Genomic DNA, 22,605 nt, shown 5'->3' with positions numbered 1-22,605 from the left:
CGGGGAGAGCTTGGACAAAGGGTTTCCTGTCCGGGGCGGTGTTCGCACCATCCCAGACAGGGTTTTGTGTATCCTGGGTAGGCAGGGCTTTACAAGAAGGTGACTGCGGAGTGGCACCCCGGTGCTCACAACGCATCTGCCGGTTAGAACCAGTTCCAGGGGCGCGCAGCCCCTGACCTGGGGAAAGTCCGGCAGGGGAGAGGGGTGTAACTGCCCCCCTTCCTGGTCCCACCCCTAGGGCAGGACCTAGTCATGTACCCGCCCCTTTCTTTAGGATAAAGGCAGGAGCGGGGACCCCTCCAAATTAGATCATCTTTGAATCAAGAATACTTTCTACGAAAGGACTTCGAGACTCTTCTCAAGATTTCTCCCTTGTGGCTAAGGAGTAGTCACCCTGCGTCCGCAGGCACCATCTAAGAACTCTGCGGTTTGCTGCAAGTCCTTCCTCAGGAATCCGACGGCCCAGCTCGACGAGAACCGGCTTCCCTGGCACCTCGGACCTCTACCCACATTGTCAGCTCAGCTGAGATCTGTGGGTGCGACGAGACCTCGAGGGACCGGCCATCATCAAAACCTGCACGCTTTCTTAACCAGCACGACCACTGAAGGAATCCTCTGGTGAGTGCTTTGGGGTCTGAGAAGCCCCGACCCTGAGCAGCTCCAGCACCGAAGTGCAGCCTCCCAGCATCTCCACGATCTGCGAGGGGCCCTTCTGCTTCGCTGTTCAGCACGTTGTCCGATCACTAGCCGCTGGCTTGTGACTCTTTTGGACAACAACAGACAACCAACGCTGCTGGTCTGGTTGCTCCAGGCTGGCCTTTGCTCCCTTCTACGAGAGGTGCATCCCGGACCCTCCTGGTCCACTCAAGACGCCATTTTAGGCCCACCACGTGGCCCTGAAATCTGCCAAGGCTTGTTGCCCCAATCCTGGGCCCAGCGACGCCGACAGCATCAATCTTCGTGGGACAGCTCGCACCTCCATCCTGGTCGCCGACAACGCCTCCTGGTCCGTGAGACTGCAGAGCCTAGCGTCACCCACTCACCTAGTCGAGGTGACGATCATCCGGTGCCCTACTGGCTAGTAGTACGAACTTGGTCCCCTCTGCTTTCAGGTGTCATCTATCTCTGATCCAGGCTTGGATCTCTACGAACTATTTCCACTGGTCGCCGGCCACAACTCCTTCCTTCCGGCTCCTGGCTCGTCAGCGAAGACCCCCGACGCCTGTAAAGACTTGTGCAGCCGCAGCCCTTGGGGCTAGGTAACTTCGGCATTTCGGTGCCCGCATAGCCTCCTTACTTAAGGGTCCCGAGTCCCTCGCTTCCGACTTGCCTTATCGGGTCCGCCCGAGACCACTAAACTTTCCGTGCCCTCGGGCACTTGTATTGATTGTGCACTTGAAGTATTTTCCTAAGAGTTTTGTTCTGTGCTTAGTACCCTGTTCTCATAAAGAGTACAGGGCTGTTGTGATTCTAATAAATATACTTTTTATTTTCATAACACTTGTGTGGTGTCCTTTCACTTGGTGTTCAAGGGGTATGTGATGGTATAACAGCTGGCTTAACACGCCCTCTAGAGTTTAGCCCGAAGACTGCTCGTATCCACGCTACTAGGATAGCTGGTCTAAGGTTGACTTACAACCAATCACCATAAGGGTCGTTTGGACCGATGCATAGTGGTCGCTAGAATAGTGAACACTGCATATCGGGCCAACTTCTCACAGACACCACACGGACCGACGCCGGGGGAGGGGGGAGGGGGGGGGGGGTCGTAAGGTCCACCGGTGACGATCCATCGCCCGAGGAGGGTCCAGCGGCGCCGGTCCCGAAGGCGCCGCCGACGCCGGGGCTGCTGTACCATGCGGCGCCGGGCCCGAGTGCACCGGCGGTGTCGGGATCGTGGGGCCTTGCGGCGCCGGGCCCGAATGCTCCGGCGGCGTCGAGGCCGAAACACCCGACGGCGTCGGGGTCGTAGCCCCCGACCCACTAGGGCCCCCAGACGGGTTCGCTGGGCCCGAAGGTGCCGCGAAACCCGTCGGAGGAGAAAGGGACCTCATGGCCATGAGGAAACGCTCGATCTCCTTTGGCATCGCGTTCAGCCCAGGGACCGGGGGGGGTATGGGGCCGAACGCGGCACCCGCGACTCCCGAGGAGCCGCGTGGGAGGCGTCACCCGAACCCCCTGCTGCATCGTGCGAGCGTCGGGGGGAGTCAGAAGAGCTATGATGTCTCTTCGACTTCTTATGCTTCTTACCTGATGACTTGGACCCAGAGGAGTGGCGCCGACTCCCGGAGCTGTGACGGCTCCGTCCCCGCGCGACCTGTCCCTCGACCTCCTGTGGGACCAGCACTTCACATGGCGCGTGGCCGACTGGCAGATTTCGAGTCGCCTGCGGGACCGCTCCCGCCTGGCCTTCCTCGAAAGGGCCCGGCAGTCGGAGCAGGCCTCGTTGTCATGGTCGACGCCCAAACACATCAGGCACAGGCGGTGGGGATCCATGACCGACATGGTATGGTCGCACTCGTCGCAATGCTTGAAGCCGGGCATCCCTAAAGGCACCGTCGGAGTCGTACAGACTTTGAAATGGATCAAAAGATCACAAAAAGTTTAGTCAAAAAGTGACTAGGGAACTGCTCTTTCCAGATCTGCGCTGGCTGGCGCGGAAAAAAGAAGAACTGACGTCAGCACGCGGAGGCGGCGTCTAAGTACTCCGACGACGCCATCACGGCGCCCACGACGCCGCCGACGGACGCGGAGCCGCAGAAGACGCCTATTGACGCGCAAGGGTACTGCTACGCAAAACTTTCCGGATCCAGTCTGACGCCTGGGGATATTCTAAGGTAAGGAATCCATCACTAACGTGTCTCTTTCAGATCGTATGATCTTTATGAATGATGGCGGCGACGCCACCCCCAGGTTTTCCTGGTTCTCTGTTTGCTAACAGAATGTAATAGTCTGCCGGTAGAGCTGTAAGGATGTCCGGTAAGGAGTCCGCCGTGAGCCAGGTTTCAGAGATAAATAGTATGTCTGGTCTGTCCGATTTAAGCAATAAGAAGATGTCTAGTTGGTGTTTTACCAGAGATCTGGTGTTAAGGTATAGACAGCGAAGGGTCAAAGCATTTGGACTTGGGGTAGAGCTAGTGGAGTTTAAACCTTGAGGTGAAGTAGAGGAGGTCTCCTGCATTAAGTGGAGAGGATAGATGTCATTAGCCTTTAAACAGGAGCATGTAGCAGGATCGAGGAAGGGGGTGCCAGGGTATTGCAAAGAACGAAGTTCAAGGGAGGTCTAGCTGTTATTTTCTCCATTCTGCCTAGTCCCTGGGCCGGGCCAGGCGCGGACGGGCACAGACGGGCTTGCCTTAGGTGAGTTAAAACACAAGTTTCACAAACACAAGTAAAAAGCAATGGCAACGATTCTCCCGGCTTTCCGCCTCAGGAGTGTAGGTGTTCTCTGGACGCGCTCGCAATCAGCGCGATTTAAAATGCGACAGAGAAGATGAAATTAGTTGCTACAGGATTTTTAGGAGGAAAAAGAATAAGCAGTGGACAAGATGGAGGAAATAGCATGGAAAGACCAATGCTACAAGTAAAGGTCAAAACCAAGAAACCAGCGTAAAGAACAGAAGCAACAGATGTTGAGGTAGTGCCTATAACCTAACAAGAATGTGGACTAGAAGGAAAAGGAAAGTTTTGGGTGCACCGCACTACCTGTGCCCCGAACACAAGCCATGTGGCACCATAATTATTGGTCATAACATCACTCAAAATTGACATGCTCTTTACGAGGGAGAGCGAACCACCTAAGAGGTTGGAACAGTATCCGTGCTCCCGAGAAGCGAGGGAAAAATCTCCCTGGAAAAGAATCGCCTGGGATCCCCAACCTCCGCAAGAACCAACCCAGAGTGGGAGGGTAAGGGATAATGTACAAGAGTCAAAGGATGAAATTAACCCCAATAGGTCAGAAGGCACGTCTGAAGAGCAGCCAGGCCAGTACCAACATTGGGTCTGGCATCGGAGGTGTGATGCAACACGTCTTCAAGGGAAATAAAGAGAGAAAAGAGAAAAGAATGGTCAGGAGCCTGTTTTGCCCATGCTTAACGAGAGCTAGTACAATAAGGGCTAGCAGCTGATGAGATAAAAAAATGAACACCATCCAGGTAAGGGCCTAGGAATAAACCTGAAGCAAAGAACCATGCCCCATTCATTCATTGTGTCTGCTAGGGAAGAATGATGCCAGATAGAGAGGATGGAAGAACCCCCTGGCCAGTGTGGAGAAACACTCAACAGCACAATTGCACCAAAGCACAGCATGTGGAGACCCCCATAAGGGGTACCCTCATGTCAGGAACAGTAGGACACAGAGCAAGTCAACAGTGCACCGGCACAATATCATAAAAATACCCCAATGAGAACTAGAGGAAAAAAGCAAAAGAAAACTGTGCAGTCACCAGTACAGAAACCAATAGGGTTAAAAAAATAAGATGCTTCTAAATAAACAACCGGGAACCACAACCCGTCATTGCCAGGGTAAGAGAGAAAGTAGGGAAAATATGAGCCAGGACAGGAGCACCACATCTGATGTCACTTGGAGGCAACGAGTGAAAGAAGCCAACAGGCATCGCCCAGTAACAGCTCAGATAGAAAAGAAATCAAGAAAGCCATCCCCGGCTAGACAGAGTACGGGGGAGCACGGTATAGCAAGCAGTGATTATGGTTTCGTTCCACTCCAACTATCCCGAAAACAGCGTAAAGCGGCGTCCGCTTGAGAGCCAAACAGATATTGACCATCGAAGTCATGTTCACCAAGGCAGAATGAACAACTTCAGAGAAGCCAAAGGTGCAAAGCCAGGCACGCCGGCGAAGAGCTTCTGAAACAGCCATGGCTCATCCAGTAGAATTTGTGGAATAAATGCCACAGCGATTTAGTCACCTGACAGTCATCTTCAAACAGCTGAGTAAGAGTGCCAGAGACGGAAAACATCCTAGATATCCAAGTCAGGTCTCCAACAATAGCTACTGGGTATTTTGTGACATAGGACCATTGAGTGATATGTTGTCTTACCTAAATGTCAGACTGTGGATTCTTGTCCTAACTGTGTACAAATAGATAATATTGTGAAAGGAATCAAAAGCCAGTAGGTTATAAGTTGTTGTAATAAAATAGATTATATGCAATTTTGTAACGACATGTATGTTTACCGTAGGGTGTTTTATCAGACCCCCAGCCACGACACAACTAAGAACCTTCTTGAAAAAGGTGGAGTAAATCAGTTCACACCACCGAAACGCGTCGACGCACTCCCAGTACAATTTGAGTCTCTATCACTTATGTTTATATATGAATGCTGTAATGATAAAACATAGGTGATAATATCCATGAGCAACGAATGTACAAATTGTATTTTACAATTTTTATGTTTTAGTTTATGTCTGTCTTGTCAATTATGCAGGTCATAGTTGATTGTGTAATATGTTGAGTCCTTTTCTTTTAGAATTGAAATTTGTTCAATAGTATTATGAATTGTTTTCAACTATTTATGTTCAATAAATAATTTGTACAATATACATTGGTGTTTATAATAGATTTCATGTCATTGTGATTTTTTAGGCTATGTGTTAATTAATTCCCACGACACTCTCAAGGGGATTTACTTTTTCTCAGGTTTGAGAACCAAAAATAGCATGAAGGGCGAGATAATACTCCCTCATCTAAGCCAGGATCATCTTGGCGCTGGGAAACACCGGAAGGCGCAGGACAGATTCTCGAAATCGGAGGAATAGGAGGCATGCCAGGGGAACAGCACGTACGCGGTATAGTCAAGGAAGGCCGCAGCACCAACTTCCTACGGCGTGACTTACCAGTAGACAGGGAGATTGGAGGACTTTGTGAGCTGGCCCTTGAGTGGCCTTCGGAGGGAGAAGAGGACCACGACCGACCTTGGACTACCGCGCCGCTAACGGTGTCATGTGATGCTCCTGCAATGCCAACAACTGAAGCTGAAGACATGAGCCAAACCGTTCAGAATCAAGGTGCATGTCCAGACACCACATGCAACTAGAATGAGTGTTTGGGGTTAACATCGTAGTTAATTGGACCCCGAAAAAATACAGAAAAAGTTAAATGTTTAGCGGACATCGAGAAGCACAAAAATGGCCAGATGCACCTCTCTCCGGATCCGCGTGGAGTCCCAGAAAGGAAGAAACGGACGTCCACGCATTGGGGAAGAGCTTATATTGACTCTGCCAATGTCACATCCGGTGGACGCCATAGTTATGGAGTCGATCGCCACGTTCTACCGATGATCAGAGATACTGCATTTGAAAGTTTCCGGATCCAGTCTGGCGCCTGGTGATAATTCTACAGTAAGAAACCTGCAGCCAGACGTCTCTATCAGATATAGGAAACATGGGCTACCTCTTTAAAAAATGCCATAACTGAGGCAAAAAAATTGTTTTTTTGATTTAGATCTGCATGTTCCTGAAAGCTGTGAAGATGGTGACTTTAGCATATCAAACCGCTCGTTAATGCCATTTTTATGAGAAAAAAAGACTTTTATCCAGAGCACTATTTTCCTAATATTCTCAAAAAATTCAAAATGTAGCTATATTTTGGCCATTTTATCGGTCCCCTACAGGAGAATCCACACACTCTGGATACCTTTGGAATCCACAGGATGCTGGGGGGAAAAAAGGACGCAAATTGGGTGTGGATAGCATATTTGGATTAAAAGTTATGGAGGCCTACGCACAAACTACCACAAATAGCCAAAAAAACAGCTTAGCACTGGGGGTGAAAAATCTTAGGAGCGAAAAATGTAAACCTTTGAATTTGCATATCTGCTTCAACTGATTTGTTTTTTGTTGTTTTGGTGTCAAATAATATATTAAATTGTGCAGTTTATTTTAAATTAGTATGGTATTTTTTTTGTGTTGTGTTTTCACTTTATTACTGTTTGTATGCTGCATACATACTTTACACATTACCCTTAGCCTGGCTGTGTTTGTGCCAAGCTACCAGAGGGTTAAGCACAGGTTAATTTTGTGACTTTCTTTGGTTCGCCATGACAAGGACTGCAGCTTTTGCTAGAATAGGGTTTCACGCTCATGACAAATATTTTCTCACAATGTTCATTAATTGATATTTATCTTTATTGCATGATTAATAAAAATCTTTGCAATGGAGCAAGAAATACATTAAGAAAGCACCTGTACAAAAACGAATAAAACAACTCATTTAATTGCAATGAGCTTAATTAAAAAAAATTACCAATGTGTTTATAATAGTGTGCTTAACCCCTTCCATGCTGGGCCGATTTTGCTCGTGTGCTAGGCTTTTAAAGAATCAATGGCTTTATGACGGCCCCCAGCCGTCATGAGCACACGAGCACCGTAATGCATGACGGATGGGGGCCGTCATCAGCATGGAAGGGGTAAAGTATTTGTTAAAAAAAAAATATATAAACTCTCTTGAGCTATGTCGAGATTAAAAGTTGAAAGGCCTATGGTTTTCAGATGAAGAAAGTTTGACTTGAGTTTTTTTTCTACTTGCTGTACCCTAAAAATTCTTACCAAACCTAACAATGAAGACTGCTGGTCTGATAACAATTGTGCGACTGGTTCTGGATTTTAAATGTGGGTATTTATAGACAATTCATGTGCTAGCAGATGGATTTAACATAGTTTTAGCTATATTCATAAAGCATACCAGTCTACAAGCTAATTGAATGTCTCCTCCTGCAAAGCAGGCTTTTAATGCTTGCGTGTTCGAATCCGTCTTTGGTTCCAGAGTTGATTTAGTAATAGTCTTCGCTTTTCTCTAGACCTTTACAGCGGCACAGTAAATGCAAAACGTCCACTTTTTGGTCACTGCAGAGTCTACAGTTCGTTGTTGTTTCCATGGGATTCCATGGGGGGGTGGAGAGTGGGGGGGGGATTGAGTGGTGTTTTGCTGGTAGGACTCCCATCCACAATGGCAGGTAGGACTCCTTCATGGACCTTGAAAACCCTATTCCCAAATAAGCTTGTGGTAGGGACCTGGTATAACTCTGAATGACAAACCACCCATAGGCCCTCCTGGTAAGTGAGGCTTTATCTTCTTCCAGAGATAATATCTTCACAGTTTTATTTACAAGCTGCTTGAAGCTTTTGTCGGTCCCATTTGCTTTCCAGAGGTCTTGTAACGTAAGAGAGCTTATTGCTGCCTGTAGATAAACCATTGTTGGGCTGTCTTTTTTCCTTTCCAGCTCTTTCCTGAAATGAGTTCAGGGTACCTGTTTCAGCACCTTTCATTGTGTGCTAACATTTGGTGTAGGCACCCTTACGTGCTATATGTTAGTTTTGAAAATCGAACTCAAATCTTAGTTGCACTGGCGAAGTGTACTGTGGGAGGTTGAGTATTATTCCCATTCCTTTGGACACCACTTTGTCCAGGGTGATTTTATCTCTTCGAAAAACTGGGTTAGGCGTGCACCATCCTGAATCACAATAGTCAAAATAAGGGATCTAATAATCACCATAAAGCATTGTGTTTTATAACAGTAAATGGTACAAGACAGAAAGAATCAGTCGATATCATTTATAGTCTGAGAATCTTCATTTCTTTTTATTCTTCAAATCATCACAATGAAAACAGCTGACACGTGTTTCGTAAGTACTGAGTAAAGTACCATAACTTTCTCAAGGCTGGAGATGGATAATATCTGTTGTGAAGAAGAGTTGGCGAGAAAGTAGTAAGAATCGTCCTATTCCAAAGAGGCTAAAAAACGTATAGTCACAAATCTTCACAACATTAGGTCCATAGTAGCGCCAGGAATAATGGCGTCAAATAATCAGTAACAGTAAACTAGACGTCCAGAAGGTCCAGATGATTGCTATCAGTATATGCACGAAAGTCCACTGGGGTACAGAGTGGCGGAATATTTAAGCCGCTCGAATCAAAGTACGGCGTCCCACACGGAGAATGCATTCCCCGTGTGGGACGCCGTTTTCTTACGAGAGTTTCCTGTTGTTGGACGCGACCACCGGGAACTTTTAACAGAGCCCCGAAATACTTTGATTCGAGCGGCTTAAATATTCCGCCACTCTGTACCACAGGGGACTTTTGTGCATATACTGATAGCAATCATCTGGACCTTATGGACGTCTAGTTTACTGTTACCGATTATTTGACGCCATTATTCCTGGTGCTACTATGGACTTAATGTTGCTAGTGGAGGACACATCTGAATTGCAGAGAGCAATGGCACGGATTGAGACAGAAAATAAACTATTGAAAGAAAGCTGGATGATCAGGAAGGGCGATCAAGACGGAACAACGTACAAATTCTTGGTCTTCCCGAAACGGAAGGAACTCAGGCGATGGACCTATATGTGGAAGAACTAATTAAAACCAAATTAAAACCTAAGGGTCTCTCCCACTTCTTCTCAGTTGAAAGGGTCCATAGAGTCCCGGGAGGTACACCAAAACCAGGGGCGCCCCCAAGACCGGTGCTGGCCAGACTGTTCAATATTCGCGATAGGGACGCGATCCTACAAGCAGCAAGAACATCCCAGCCAATCCGTGTGCAAAACTCCACACTTGCGTTCTTCCCAGACTACACGGCAGAGGTGGCCCGTCGCAGGAGAAGTTTCCTGGAAGTCAAGAAGGAAATGCGATCTCGTGGCCTGCCCTACTCCATGCTGTTCCTGGCCCGGCTCAGAGTAGTAGCTGACGGTAAAACATGGTTCTTTGACGCATCGGACATGGCGTATGACTGGTTGGAGGGATGGCGGCAGGTGGTGCCCCAGCGACGCACCAACAAGAACCAACGACAGCAGCATGAAGGGGACCACGTGGGAACCCAGGAGCGTGAGCAAGAGGGATCGAGCCGCTCACCAAGACCGGAGACAGATGAAGATAGACTGGAACAATGACCAACAAACCTCTGGTCTCCAGCCGGATCCAAACACTGTACCGCCTATTTGAAATGACCTGACTCTAGCTTCTGGACAGAGGCACGCCCGGGGAAATGCAAGGAGGGTTGCCTCTACGGACCTTGAACCCCGACAAGCAAGTTCTATGGTTTGGAATGGGGTAAAGCACTCTGCCGAGTTGGGGTGGCGGGCGGTTCTAAATCCGTTGAGGAGAGAAGCAGGGAGGGGGGAAGGGAAGGGAAAGTTTTGGATATTTCATGTTCTAATTTTGAGACAGGAATACATAGCGGGCGCATGCTACAATCACGAAGGACAAACAGTTGCAATATGACAGACAGTAGGAGCACAAGCAGTGGGACAGCAACAACACCACAGACGTTTAGATGTCAGCACACGGCAGCACATCCCCGACATCCGATAGGCATTCCATGACGCACAGTCCACAAGGTAATGCCCGCTCCGATGTGACACATGAGTCCCCCGTACAAACCCCTGAAAATACTGACGTGGAATGTGAGGGGTCAGGGTGAAAAAACTAAAGAGGGACCTGGTACTGCAGGCTCTGATAAGACATAGCCCAACAATAGTCCTTTTACAGGAGACTCATCTCACATGCAAAGCTTGTCAAGCGTTAGACAGACGGGGTACAAGATGGCGGCACACGCAGAGTTCACTTCAGGCTCGCGGGGGACAGGTGTTTTCATTAAAAAAACCTCATCATTTATACCACTGCAGACTAAGACAGATGACCAGGGTCGCTTCGCAGCGATCCAAGGCCAATGGGGAGAAAAACTTCTCAACATAGTCTCGGTGTACATACCTCCGGCACTACAATCAGTAGCATTTATTTATTTATTAAAACACTTATAAAGCGCGAACGAAGGCCCTGGGGCATCTCGGCGCTGAGGTCTCTGCAGTGTTTAACCAACAAGGGGAACTAAGGTTTATTGATTAAAAAGCCAGGTCTTAAGTTGCTTGCGAAAAGACCAGAGGGAGGTACTCGTTTTAATTGCGAGTGGATGGGCGTTCCAGAGTTTCGGTGCGGCTACAAGGAATCTTGTGTCACCCCACGGGACAAATTTGGTGCGTGGTACCAGCAGTTCATGTGAGCTGGATGAACGTAACGTTCTAAAGGGACGGTAGGGAATGAGGTTTTGGATGAAGAAAGCAGGTCCGACATTATGTAGAGCTTTATATACTAAGCAGAGGGACTTGAATTTGATTCTCTTTCTTACCGGCAACCAGTGCAGCTGTCTTATGGTTGCTGACACTGATTGGTGTTTTGGAATGCACCCAAGTAGCCTGGCGGCTGCATTCTGAATAATTTGCATTTTTTGTAGCACCTTCTCTTGGGCACCCAAAAACAAAGCGTTACAATAGTCTAAAGTAGACAAGACCAGGGAGCTAACCAAGGTTTTTCCGGCATTCTCAGGTAGGAAAGGCAAGATTTTTTTATGAGCCGTAATTTGTGAAAGGCTGAAGAGGAGATCTGATTTGCGTGGGGTAGGAAGTTAAGGCGGTTGTCAAACATAACCCCTAAATTCCTCACCTTGTCAATCGGATCTGGGGGCTGACCCATAGATGACGGCCACCAGAGGGAGGACCATTCCGGGGATAAGTTGCCAAAAATGACAACTTCTGATTTATCGGAGTTCAATTTCAGGCAATTGGAAGCCATCCAGCTCCCAATTGCCAACATGCCTTGATTGAAATTGCGGGCAATTTTTGGCCCGTCATTCTTGACGGCGAGGACCAACTGGGTGTCATCTGCGTAGGATGTAAGACTCATCCCATGTGCCTTGATGACTTTGGCAAGGTCCGACACATAAATGTTAAATAGTGTCGGACTCAGGGATGAGCCTTGAGGAACTCCGCATGGTAGTGACAGGGGGGATGATTCAAAAGGTCCGATCATGACAACCTGTGACCTGTTCGCAAGAAATGAGGCAAGAAGTTTCTTGGCGTTGCCCAGGATGCCCATGCTTTCGACACGGTCGACCAGGGTGACATGGTCGACCGTGTCGAAGGCTGCCGATAGGTCCAGCAGGATCAAGACTGCTGTTCCTCCTGCATCCCGGATGGCTCTAATGTCGTCCGCCGCCTTCACCAGGGCAGTCTCTGTTCCGTGGAATTGGCGGAAGCCGAACTGTGACTCATCCAGTAGCTTTTGTTCCTCGAAAAAGGATGATAGTTGAAGATTCATGATTTTTTCAACTATCTTAGCCAGGAGTGGAAGACTAGCAATTGGACGGTAACTTTTAAGTTCTTACTTATCGAGGTTAGGTTTTTTAAGGAGAGGTTTTATGAGGGTCTTTTTTAAGATCTCTGGGTAGACGCCTGTGCAGAACATAGAATTGCAGATAGCAGTCATGGCCGGGAGAACCGCTTCAATAATCGGACGTAGGACTTTCACAGGACATGGGTCTAGGGCAGAGCCCGATTTAATAGATGATATGATGTTCCGTACCTGAGGGTAGGCTGCTTCTGTGAACTGCAGGAAGGTAGGGCCATGGTGGGAAGTGGGAGGTTTCGGCAAGTTGGGTGCATTGTTTGCGAAGACTCGATAGATGTCATCAACTTTACTAAAGAAAAAGTTAGATAGATCGTCGCAAAGAGATTGGGAGGGGGGAGGAGTTAAATCGGGTGGAAAAACCAGCTAGCTGTTTGGTGGTTTCGTATAATAATTTATTAGAATTTTTAGCTAATTCTATTCTTTCACAATAATATTTTTTTTTTTGCCTCACAGATTAAGGTTTTGTATTTAGCCACTGCTTCTTTATATTTGGATTTGGCTTCATCTGTGTAGTCTTTCCGCCAATGCCTCTCTTTGTTCCTACACTGTTGCTTATGGGTACGTAGCTCCTCTGAGTACCATGGGGCCGACGGGGCAGATCTATTGCGGGACCGTTGTTTGACCTGGACCAGATCTGTGGCCGCGGAACTTACCCAGTCGTAAAATTGGGAAGTAGCAATATTGGGATCGGTAGCTAGCAAAGGGGTGGAGTCAGTAAGAAGTGTTTCCAGCCTAGAGGTATCTATATCGTCCCATGCTAGGTAGGGTTGGCGGGGGTTGGGGCATGATTTGCCAACAAGAGAATCCTGCACTGACAGATGCCAGGATAAGATGGTGATCAGACCAGGTAAGGGGAAGTATTTGGGTGACTTGCAAGCCTGCTGCATTAGTAAAGATGCCATCCAGAGTATGGCCTCCTTCATGCGTGGGGGAGTTAGCCAGGGAGTGGAGACCAAAAGTGGTCATGTCTGCTAGGAAAATAGCAGTGTCAGGATTATCTGGTATGTCAAAATGAAAGTTAAAATCACCCCAAATCGTGAGAGAATTATCAAGGGCGGATGCTTCCAGTGTGGATCTAAGATCTGAAATAAAATCATTCCTAGGCCCCGGAGGGCGGTAGAGGAGGATCCCTTTAAATGTGTAGGATGGGGACAATTTTATGGAGAATTCTAGGGCTTCACAAGAAGATCGAGATATGTTTTTAGTCCTTACGGAGAAGGTATCACGTGCAATGATGGCAATGCCGCCACCTTTTTTCTTGAGTTGTCTATCCAGTCTGTATACAGCAAACCCGTTTGGTACAGCGATCACTAGATCTGGGTCGGACGCATCGTCCATCCAAGTTTCAGTCATAAAGAGTAGATCTATTTTGTGATCATTGATCAACTCGTGCATTGCCTGCACTGGGGGCATTTCTCTTAACCCTACTGGAAGGGGACCTCATTCTGGGGGGTGATTTCAACACTACCATGAACACAACAGTAGACAGATTTCCAGTGCAGCCACAGGTGTCGGGCTGCTCCAGTTTCCAGCGTTTTGCATAGGAAATGGGATTAACAGACGTTTGGCACCACATGACCCAGCAGCGACCCAGTACACATACTACTCCGCAGTACACAATAGTTTATCGAGGATTGACTACTTTCTAATGGTGGGGTCAAGGCTACAAAACGTCGAAGTAGAAATCAAGCCTAGAGGCATCTCAGATCACTCACCTATCTTACTGACCCTCTCTTGCAGGGAGAAATCACGCAGGCGGATTTATCCCATCTACCCTAAATATTTTAAAATCCCAGGCATACGCAAAGAACTTATAAACACCACTAAACACTTCTTTGCTGAATATACCGACTCCGTAGACTCACCATCCACATTATGGGAGGCAGATAAGACAGTCCTCCGAGGGCAGGCTATAGCCTCCGTCACGGGGCATAAACAATCACAACAAAAGGAACTGACTGAAATAGAGCTCGCCCTACACACTGCACATATAACGCACATGGCGAATCCCTCCCTAGACTCGGCCCATGACCTACAGCTGCAGCAGCAGCGCTACCAAGATCATTTGAAACACAAGACCGAAAACTACATCACTGCAACTTCGCACAGAGTGTACGACATTGGGGATAAAGCGGGGAAAATGTTGGCATGGCTGGATAGCAAACGAGCAGGGCCCAGAGGGATACAAAAGTTGTACTCGAAGGTAGGTGTATTACAGACCCACCCGGAGGAGATAGTGCATACCCTGGCAAATCACTTCGAAAGCGTATACACCCCAGAAAGGGAAATCACGGAGCCTGAGGCCCTCGCCTCGCTTGGCCACATAGAAACTCGCACACTCCCACCCCAGGCAGTCACGGAACTTGTAGCAGACCTTACGGCCGACGAACTGCAGTCTGCTATAGGAACCCTTCAATCTGGGAAGGCGATGGGCCCTAACGGGATCCCCATAGAATGGTATAAGCTTATGTCTGACACGCTAAGTGCACCGCTGTTGGCCATGTATAATGATAGCCAAAGACCACTATGCTCCCGCTTGACCAGCGCACAGCAACGATTGTGGAGATTCCCAAGCCAGGTAAACCCCCAACAGAGTGTGCCCCATATCGCCCAATATCCCTCCTTAATGCAGAAACCAAACTTTTAGCAAAATTACTGGCGAATCGACTAATGCCCCACCTTCATCAGCTGATCCACCCGGATCAATCGGGCTTCATGCCACACCGAAACACCGCTCTTAACCTCCGGCGGGTAAATGGATACTGGCGCGTGCTCCGACACTTTCGGAGCCTACAGTGATAATGTCCCTAGACGCCAAAATGGCTTTCGATCTGGTGGAATGGCAATACCTCTTTGCGGTCCTCAAACATATGGGCTTCGGCCCTAAATTTCAGGCCTGGATACAACTTCTTTACGCTGAACCAGCGGCCCAAGTAACAGCCAATGGTCATATATCATGTATTATACAGGTTACCAAGGGAACACGCCAGGGCTGCCCGTTTTCGCCATTGTTGTTTGCACTGGCGCTGGAACCATTGGCCACTTTAATTAGAGCAACCCCATTACTGAAAGGCATTCGTTGGACTGAGGGATGGGAAGATCGTATCTCCCTCTATGCCGACGACCTGCTGCTCTACCTGACGGATCCTGACCATAGTATTCCCGAACTTCTTGAACTCTGCAATACACATGGGCACACATCAGGATACACGATAAACTGGTTCAAATCGGTACTATTCATCTTACAAGGTCCAGATCCTTCACTCCCTGCCGACTGCCCGATAATAATAGCCAGCGACACCTTCAAATATCTGGGTATACATGTCACTAGGGGAGCCGCAGACTTCATTTAAAACAATCTGACACCTCCTCTAGAGCGCCTAAAAAGTGACGCCAGACACTGGGCGTCTCTGCCTCTAACATTACTGGGTAGAGCAGCCTTATATAAAATGATGGCTCTACCAAGGTTCCTCTACGCTCTCGATAACACGCCATTTCCAATACCACCACAATATTTTAACCCCTTCGATGCTCATGACGAGCTCAGCTCGTCATGAGGTACACCTCTCGTGTGCTCATGACGAGCTCGTCATGAAAAAGGGGATTCAATAACTTTCAGCACAGGAGGAGAATCAGCTTAGCACCCAAGGTGTTAAGCAAGCTGCGGCACAGGTTTCGGCCCTATTATGGGGCAACTTTCCGCCGCGCATAGCCCAAACTAGACTGAATAAGAGTTGGTATGACGGCGGAATTGCACTACCGAACCTGCAATTGTATTACTGGGGAGCACAACTTAAAACCATTAACCAGTGGATTCATGCTCCTAAAGATGATCCGGCGTACCGAGCAGACAGAATACATTTAGGCACGAACGACAAGCTGGCGGTACTGTACAATAGAAGTCAGGCCACGAAACTAATAGGGCCCACGAGGCAGGCGGTGGCATTATGGTATGCGGCACAGGCGAAATTGGGGTGGAAGGGAATCATTACCAAACTTACCCCGCTTTGGGACACCAAGTCATTAGGGCAACTAAGAAACAGTAAGGGTTTCACACAATGGGATAAAATTGGAATTTCCACTGTGGGAGATATGTGGGATAAAGGAACGGTGATTCCATTTTCACAACTACAACAACAATACGATTTAGTGGGGGCTGAAACGTTTAGATATGCGCAAATTAGGCATGCTTTACTAACAGCGCTCCCAGTGGATACCGAAGTCCCAGAGGCTTCGCCATTGGAGGACCGTCTGCTCACAGACTTCATGCAACAGCATGCTACATCCCTCACTTACCGTAAACTTCTTAACAATATACCCAACCCCACACTCAAACTCCGAGACCGATGGGTAACAGAGGTGGGAGAAATGGATGAATCGGAGTGGTTAGCTGCCATAGCGTCCGTCCCCTAAGGAAGTGGGCATCTCGGCCAAGTTCCGACTTGTACAACTAAAAATACTACATCGAGTATACTATCCCAGGACCACCCTACACAAGATACACCTCCCAACACACCCGTTCTGCCTCAGGGGGTGTGGGGAGGAAGGCACACTATACCATACACTGTGGGAATGCCCTATTATAGTAGAATACTGGCGACAGGTCCTACGCACCATCTCACAAACGTTAGAAATCTCCATTCTGCCCAAGCCACGAAAATGCCTCAATGTCTGGGACCCCACTGACCTCACTCGCTACAGCCAGGTCTAGTGAACCCTCTGGTGCATAGTAGCGAAGAGAGACATAGCGCAGAGATGGGGCGCGGCAAATGTTGTATTATGCAAATGTTTAAATAAAAACATGTTTAAAAAAAAATAATACACTGCAAGAAGAAACAGAAGATAGACATTGCAACTCCAAGAACAAAAGTTGACAAGGCTGATTGCCAGAGATGCTTCATAGTTTTGGATTGTGCCTTCTTGCTCTGTGTCATGCTTTTCTTCAGGTCCTGGGACAGCTGTTGACTATTGAGCAGTATACTTGGTGGGCAAAGTCATTCATCACAGCTGTATCAGGGCCAAAGCTACTAGTGCACTGCAAATGTTTAGCCGTTCAATTATTTCGACACTTGACCGCCAGCCACCACTATATAATTCTATATTTATAACAAATGAAATGCATACCTTTGATTCATACGATTCTTCAGCAGGCTCCGCAAAACCATCTGCTATAAGCAAATCTCGGATGTTCAATTCCTCTTGGTTTACAAAATGGCGGTAAACATCTACATGCAGAACACTGTGAACAATTGAGTACACCTTAACAATAAGGGCACATCCATTAACTAGGGATGCAAACCTATGACTGGCTGCACGACTCCACTGTTCTCCACAGATCAGAGATGTGGCTGAGGGACGCATCTGGCAAATCTTAAATTCCAAAGCCTAAAAAAAAAAAGAGATTTCATCATATCAGTTAATGTACCTTTAGTTTTAGACCAATTCGATAAAACATGGCAACCACTTCTCTGTTGACTTAATAAAATGGTATTTTCAAACATCCAACATTCTCAAATAAGGTTGCAGTTGGAGAGGGGTTCGAAAATGGAAGAAAACAAAGCCTGTAACAATGCTTACATTACAGTTTCAGTTCAGCGGTCCTGGTCATCAAGTCACCCACGAATATAGGCACAAAGTAATCTTGTAAATAATCCCATTCTTTACACATTAAGGCTTGTTTTAAGCTGTTTTTATAGAGTGCAATTGACACTTTATAACAATCTTTCTTCTTCCGCACAAAAATGAGAAACTGTGCAAATGTATTCTGTAATTATTTATCGAATAGTGGGGAAGGGATGCAAAATGTATCTATAAAATAATAAATGGTACATTATGAGCAATGACAGCCACGTTAAAAACACAATTAAATGTACAAAGCTTTGGGTCAGGCTATCCCCATATCCTTCATGTTCACTAGATATCAAAGACCTGTGTAAGTGGTAAAGCAGCCAAGGCCTAGCTTAAAATAGTTTAGGCTGAGACTAGATACAGTATCACACTGTTGTAATAAATACAGAATGGTAATTTATAGTGTAACACTTAATGAGTCCTTTATATCACAATATTCTCATTGCCATTCTGTAGGTATACTTGAGTCAGAATTACCAAAGGAAGAAAATCTTTTAGTTTTGCTAATAAATTTGGCACAGTTTGACAAGTCTTCACGAAACAAATCAAAAACATTAATCCACCTCAGCTCTTTCCCGGAAAGTTTTGGCGTGATACGTAAAGCAAAGCAGAGAAAAAGGGATGGGGGTTTCAAAACCCTTTCCCCAATGCATTTTCCAAAGGAAAACTTAGAAAAGGATAGAAAAAAAACATAACAGAATTACACCAAATTTGCCAGAAAGCTAGATCTGTACCCAGAAAGCATGCTTTCTGTGACTGAGTGCAAATCTTTGTTATCGTTTTTGAGAAGATATGGTTAAAAATTCATATCTATCTATCTATCTATCTATATATATATCTATATATATATATATATATCCTTGCTCGCTGCTCCAAGGTACGGGGCACTCGTACGGCGGGTGCAGTTCCAAGCGCGTCGGAGCCTTGCGCTTCAGATGTGAAAGCTCTACCCCTCCCGGTCCCGGGTGGGAATAAGGACTGCACACACGGGAATTCTCAGTTAGAAGCAACCTTTTACTTGCACAGACGCGTTTCGGAAGCCACGCTTCCTTCCTCAATGTTTTTTACACCGCAACGCGCGTCAAGGCGCCATTTTATTTCAAAATTCACACACAACTCTAGATGATGAACATAGAGAGAGGACTGACGCGTGAGCGCCATATTGCTAATGCATGTCATTCTACAGTGGCATAGCTATCAATAAACATTCTCCACATTATTTCTAATAATATTCAATTAAGAGTAAACCTTGCAAATTATAAACGAAAGGAAATTACTCTATGATGTAGCCGTGGATCGGCAAAGAACCTCTCTCACCTCTACGGTAGGTCATGGAATGGAATCTCGCCGTGGATCGGCTTGTGGCAACCAAAAGGTTGCCTTTTTAGTCTCCAAAACCCCATATCTCAATTTTACACATCTATGTTGTATGATCAATTCCATATTATTAAAAAGTTACAGAATACTTAATAATAATCCTGAAAATACCAAAAAAAGTATACTTTGTTCAATCTCAACATTCATCTGAACAATTGTCCTTTTCAATTGATTCAATGACAAGAGAGCACCGTCAATAACAGAAAGATATGCATGGCAGGTAACATTCTCATATCGCTTGTTCTATTTACATGTGTAACCATCATGAATATACTGCATGCATTCACTCTAGTTCTATCTTTTAACTTCCTAAATGTACAGTTAATTCTTCCCCACAATTAAGTCCTAGAGGGGCCTTTGTTTGGCAGTCTATAATATATCGAGATTCTAACCTACGAAGTTTTTGTAGTTTGTCTCCTCCCCTGATATTATCAGCAATTGCATCCAGGCAATAATATTGTAACAGACTTCTGTCGCTCTTATGTTTAATGGAAAAATGTCTTGCGACAGGATATGTAAAATCTCTGTTAACTATGGCCCGCATGTGTTCCAAAATGCGCAATTTTACGGGGTTTATAGTACTGCCTATGTACTTGAGCCCACAAGGACACTGGAGGCAATAGACTGCAAATGGCGAAGTACAGGTAAGGAATTGCTTGATTTTCTTTTTAGTTCTGCACCCTACAATCTCATATGAGTAAACCCTTTTGCTATTGGCACAGGCCTTGCACCGGCCACAGGGAAAGAAACCTTTCGCATCTTTTAATTTTCCTGTTCTTGTAGGGATAGGTGACAGATGGCTATGTACCAGAGTGTCCCTCAAAGAACGTGCCCTCTTGAAAGTGATTAGGGGGTTTTCAGGTATATCACTCCCTATGATATTGTCACTTTTCAATATATGCCAATGCCTTTTCAAGATTTTTCTAAGTTGTTGACAATCTTGAGAGTACGGTGTAATCATTCTGAATTTTTCTGTATTGGATGAGGGTTTATTCTTTTTGATAAATAGGGTCTGTCTTGGTGGTATCCTTACCCTGTCTAAGGTATTCTGTAACAGTTGCTTGCTATACCCCCTAGCCTCAAATCTCTCGTTACTGTCCTTAGCCGCCAGCTCAAAGTCTTCATTGGTAGAACAATTACGTTTCAACCGTAGAAGCTCGCCATACGTTATACTTTTGATTAGTTTATGGGGATGATTACTCGACGCATGTAGCGTGCGGTTTCCTGCCGTTGGCTTTCTGTAGAGGGAAGTTTTGATTTTATTGTCAATCACCTCAACTTTTAAATCCAAGTACACTGCCTCACTGGTACTAGCCTGGCCGGTGAAAATCAGGTTACAGTCATTCTCATTCAACACTTTGATATATTGCCAAGCTGTCTCCACTGAGCCATTCCACACTATGCACAAATCGTCTATATAACGATACCATGAGACAATACAGTTGAACCACTGCTCTCTCTCAGGGGCCCAGGCCTCCTGCTCCTCCCACCAGCCCACGAATAAATTCGCGTAGCTGGGAGCGAAGCAGGAACCCATGGCTGTACCAGAGAGCTGTCTAAACAAGGCGTCTTGAAATAAAAAGATGTTATTATGGAGACAGAATGCAATTAACTCCATCAGCATAGTGTTGTGCTGGGCATATTTCAAGGGTCTTTTCCCTAAAAAATAGTCAATCGCCTTCATCCCTTGTGCATGCTCGATGCTCGTATAGAGACTGGTAATGTCAAGTGTCAGCAGGCAGTACCCTGGATGCCAATCGACTGATTCGATCTTTTCAATGAAATCGGCAGTGTCTCGAATGTATGACTTTAAACCCAAAACTATTTCAAACAAAAAGTGATCCAGAAACTTCGATAGATTTTCGGTAAGGCTGCCCATAGATGAAATAATAGGGCGCCCTGGTGGTTTGTCCATCCTCTTATGTACTTTAGGCAAGTAATAAAAGGTGGGGGTAATTGGATGTATTGTTTTCAAAAAGAAATATTCTTCAGTCTCAAGCATCTGTTTGTCATGTCATTTTTTGAGTAATCCATGCAGTTCTTCAATGCTGGACTGATATCATTGTTTTGTAGTCAATTCATAACAAGACTCGTCCTGCAATTGTCGCATGGCTTCTAGGACGTAATCCTCTCGTGACAGGATGACCACATTGCCGCCTTTGTCTGAAGGTTTACAGACTATAGAAGTATCCTCGGCCAATGTTTTTAATGCTGTCCGCTGTATTTCAGTTAGATTATTTCTACGTCCAGATGGTTTCTTATGCATGCGCATTTTTCTTAGATCACTGATCACTAATTCTGAGAAAGTATCTATCATGTCTGTTTGTGTTGGGGGCACAAATTTCGACTTGAGTTTAAGACCACTGTTAGGAGCCTCCTGTTCAATGTCCACAGCCCTTAATCTCAGAGTTAGGCTGTCTATTGATGGTGGTGTTGTCCCTGCTGTGTTCTCCAATCATAATTCTTCAAGCAGTTCCAAAGAGGTCAGGTCACTTACTTTCAAAAGATTGGTGTCTTTGAAGCGTGATCGAATTAATTTCGCTTCATCTGTGGTTGGTTTCGTTTTGAAAAATTTGTGCAGGCGAAGTCTTCTAATGAATTGAAACAAATCAATTCTGGTCTGGGTATATTCAAGATTACTGTCAGGGCAGAAGGTTAATCCCAGTTTTAGAACTGACTCTTCTTCGGGTGAAAGCGTTCTTGCGGAGAGGTTAATGATTGTAAGATGGTCTGTCTTTTCTTCAGGTCCTACCATCTCGATCCCCTTTTGGCTCTTGTCTTGCGTGCTGGAGCCTCCGCATTTGCCGCTCTCCCTCTTCCCCTTCCTCTTCCGACCACCCCTTCTGGTTTTTCTCAGTCTTCTGGGGGTTTGTTCTTCCCTCCCCTTAACCAGTTCATTCGGATCACTTGAACCTCCTGTTGAAAAGGGGTGTCCTCGGTATAATTCAGGGTTCTGGTTTCGTCTTCGGATTGTTCTCCCTCTGTGACCTCAGACTCCGATGTATCCACATTCGCCGGTGCAGCCGCACCGGCAGCTTTGTTCCTGTTTATCAGATCCTTCCGTGTCTGATCGTACTTCTTAGAGAACGTGAGGACTCGGCCCATGGCATAGTCCCTTTCGTCTCTATCAAATTTTTCTTGTTTCCGAGTGCGTATCTTCAGCTCGTACTTTCCCAGTCGTTTCTTCATCTGGGCTCTTAACTGGTCCTGCTGTGTTTTGTCGTCGTTGGATGCTAGCTCTGTTTACATATCCTGTCGCAAGACATTTTTCCATTAAACATAAGAGCGACAGAAGTCTGTTACAATATTATTGCCTGGATGCAATTGCTGATAATATCAGGGGAGGAGACAAACTACAAAAACTTCGTAGGTTAGAATCTCGATATATTATAGACTGC

General features: G+C 46.3%; 1 protein-coding gene across 1 annotated transcript in view; it reads right to left on the bottom strand.

Moving 5' to 3' along the window:
- TDRD9 (tudor domain containing 9) overlaps nt 1-22,605 on the bottom strand; it is a 2,495,642-nt gene that overhangs the window by 719,677 nt on the left and 1,753,360 nt on the right. The window contains exon 28 of the mRNA XM_086937885.1: nt 17,327-17,587. Within this exon, the coding sequence (XP_086794011.1) occupies nt 17,327-17,587 (261 nt within the window). The remainder of the gene's footprint in view (nt 1-17,326; nt 17,588-22,605) is intronic.

This window comes from Lissotriton vulgaris, chromosome 9 (genome assembly GCF_964263255.1).
Source record: "Lissotriton vulgaris chromosome 9, aLisVul1.2, whole genome shotgun sequence".
Lineage (NCBI taxonomy): Eukaryota > Metazoa > Chordata > Amphibia > Caudata > Salamandridae > Lissotriton > Lissotriton vulgaris.
Note: the sequence above shows the minus strand (reverse complement) of the source record. Positions and strands in the feature narration are given on the sequence as shown.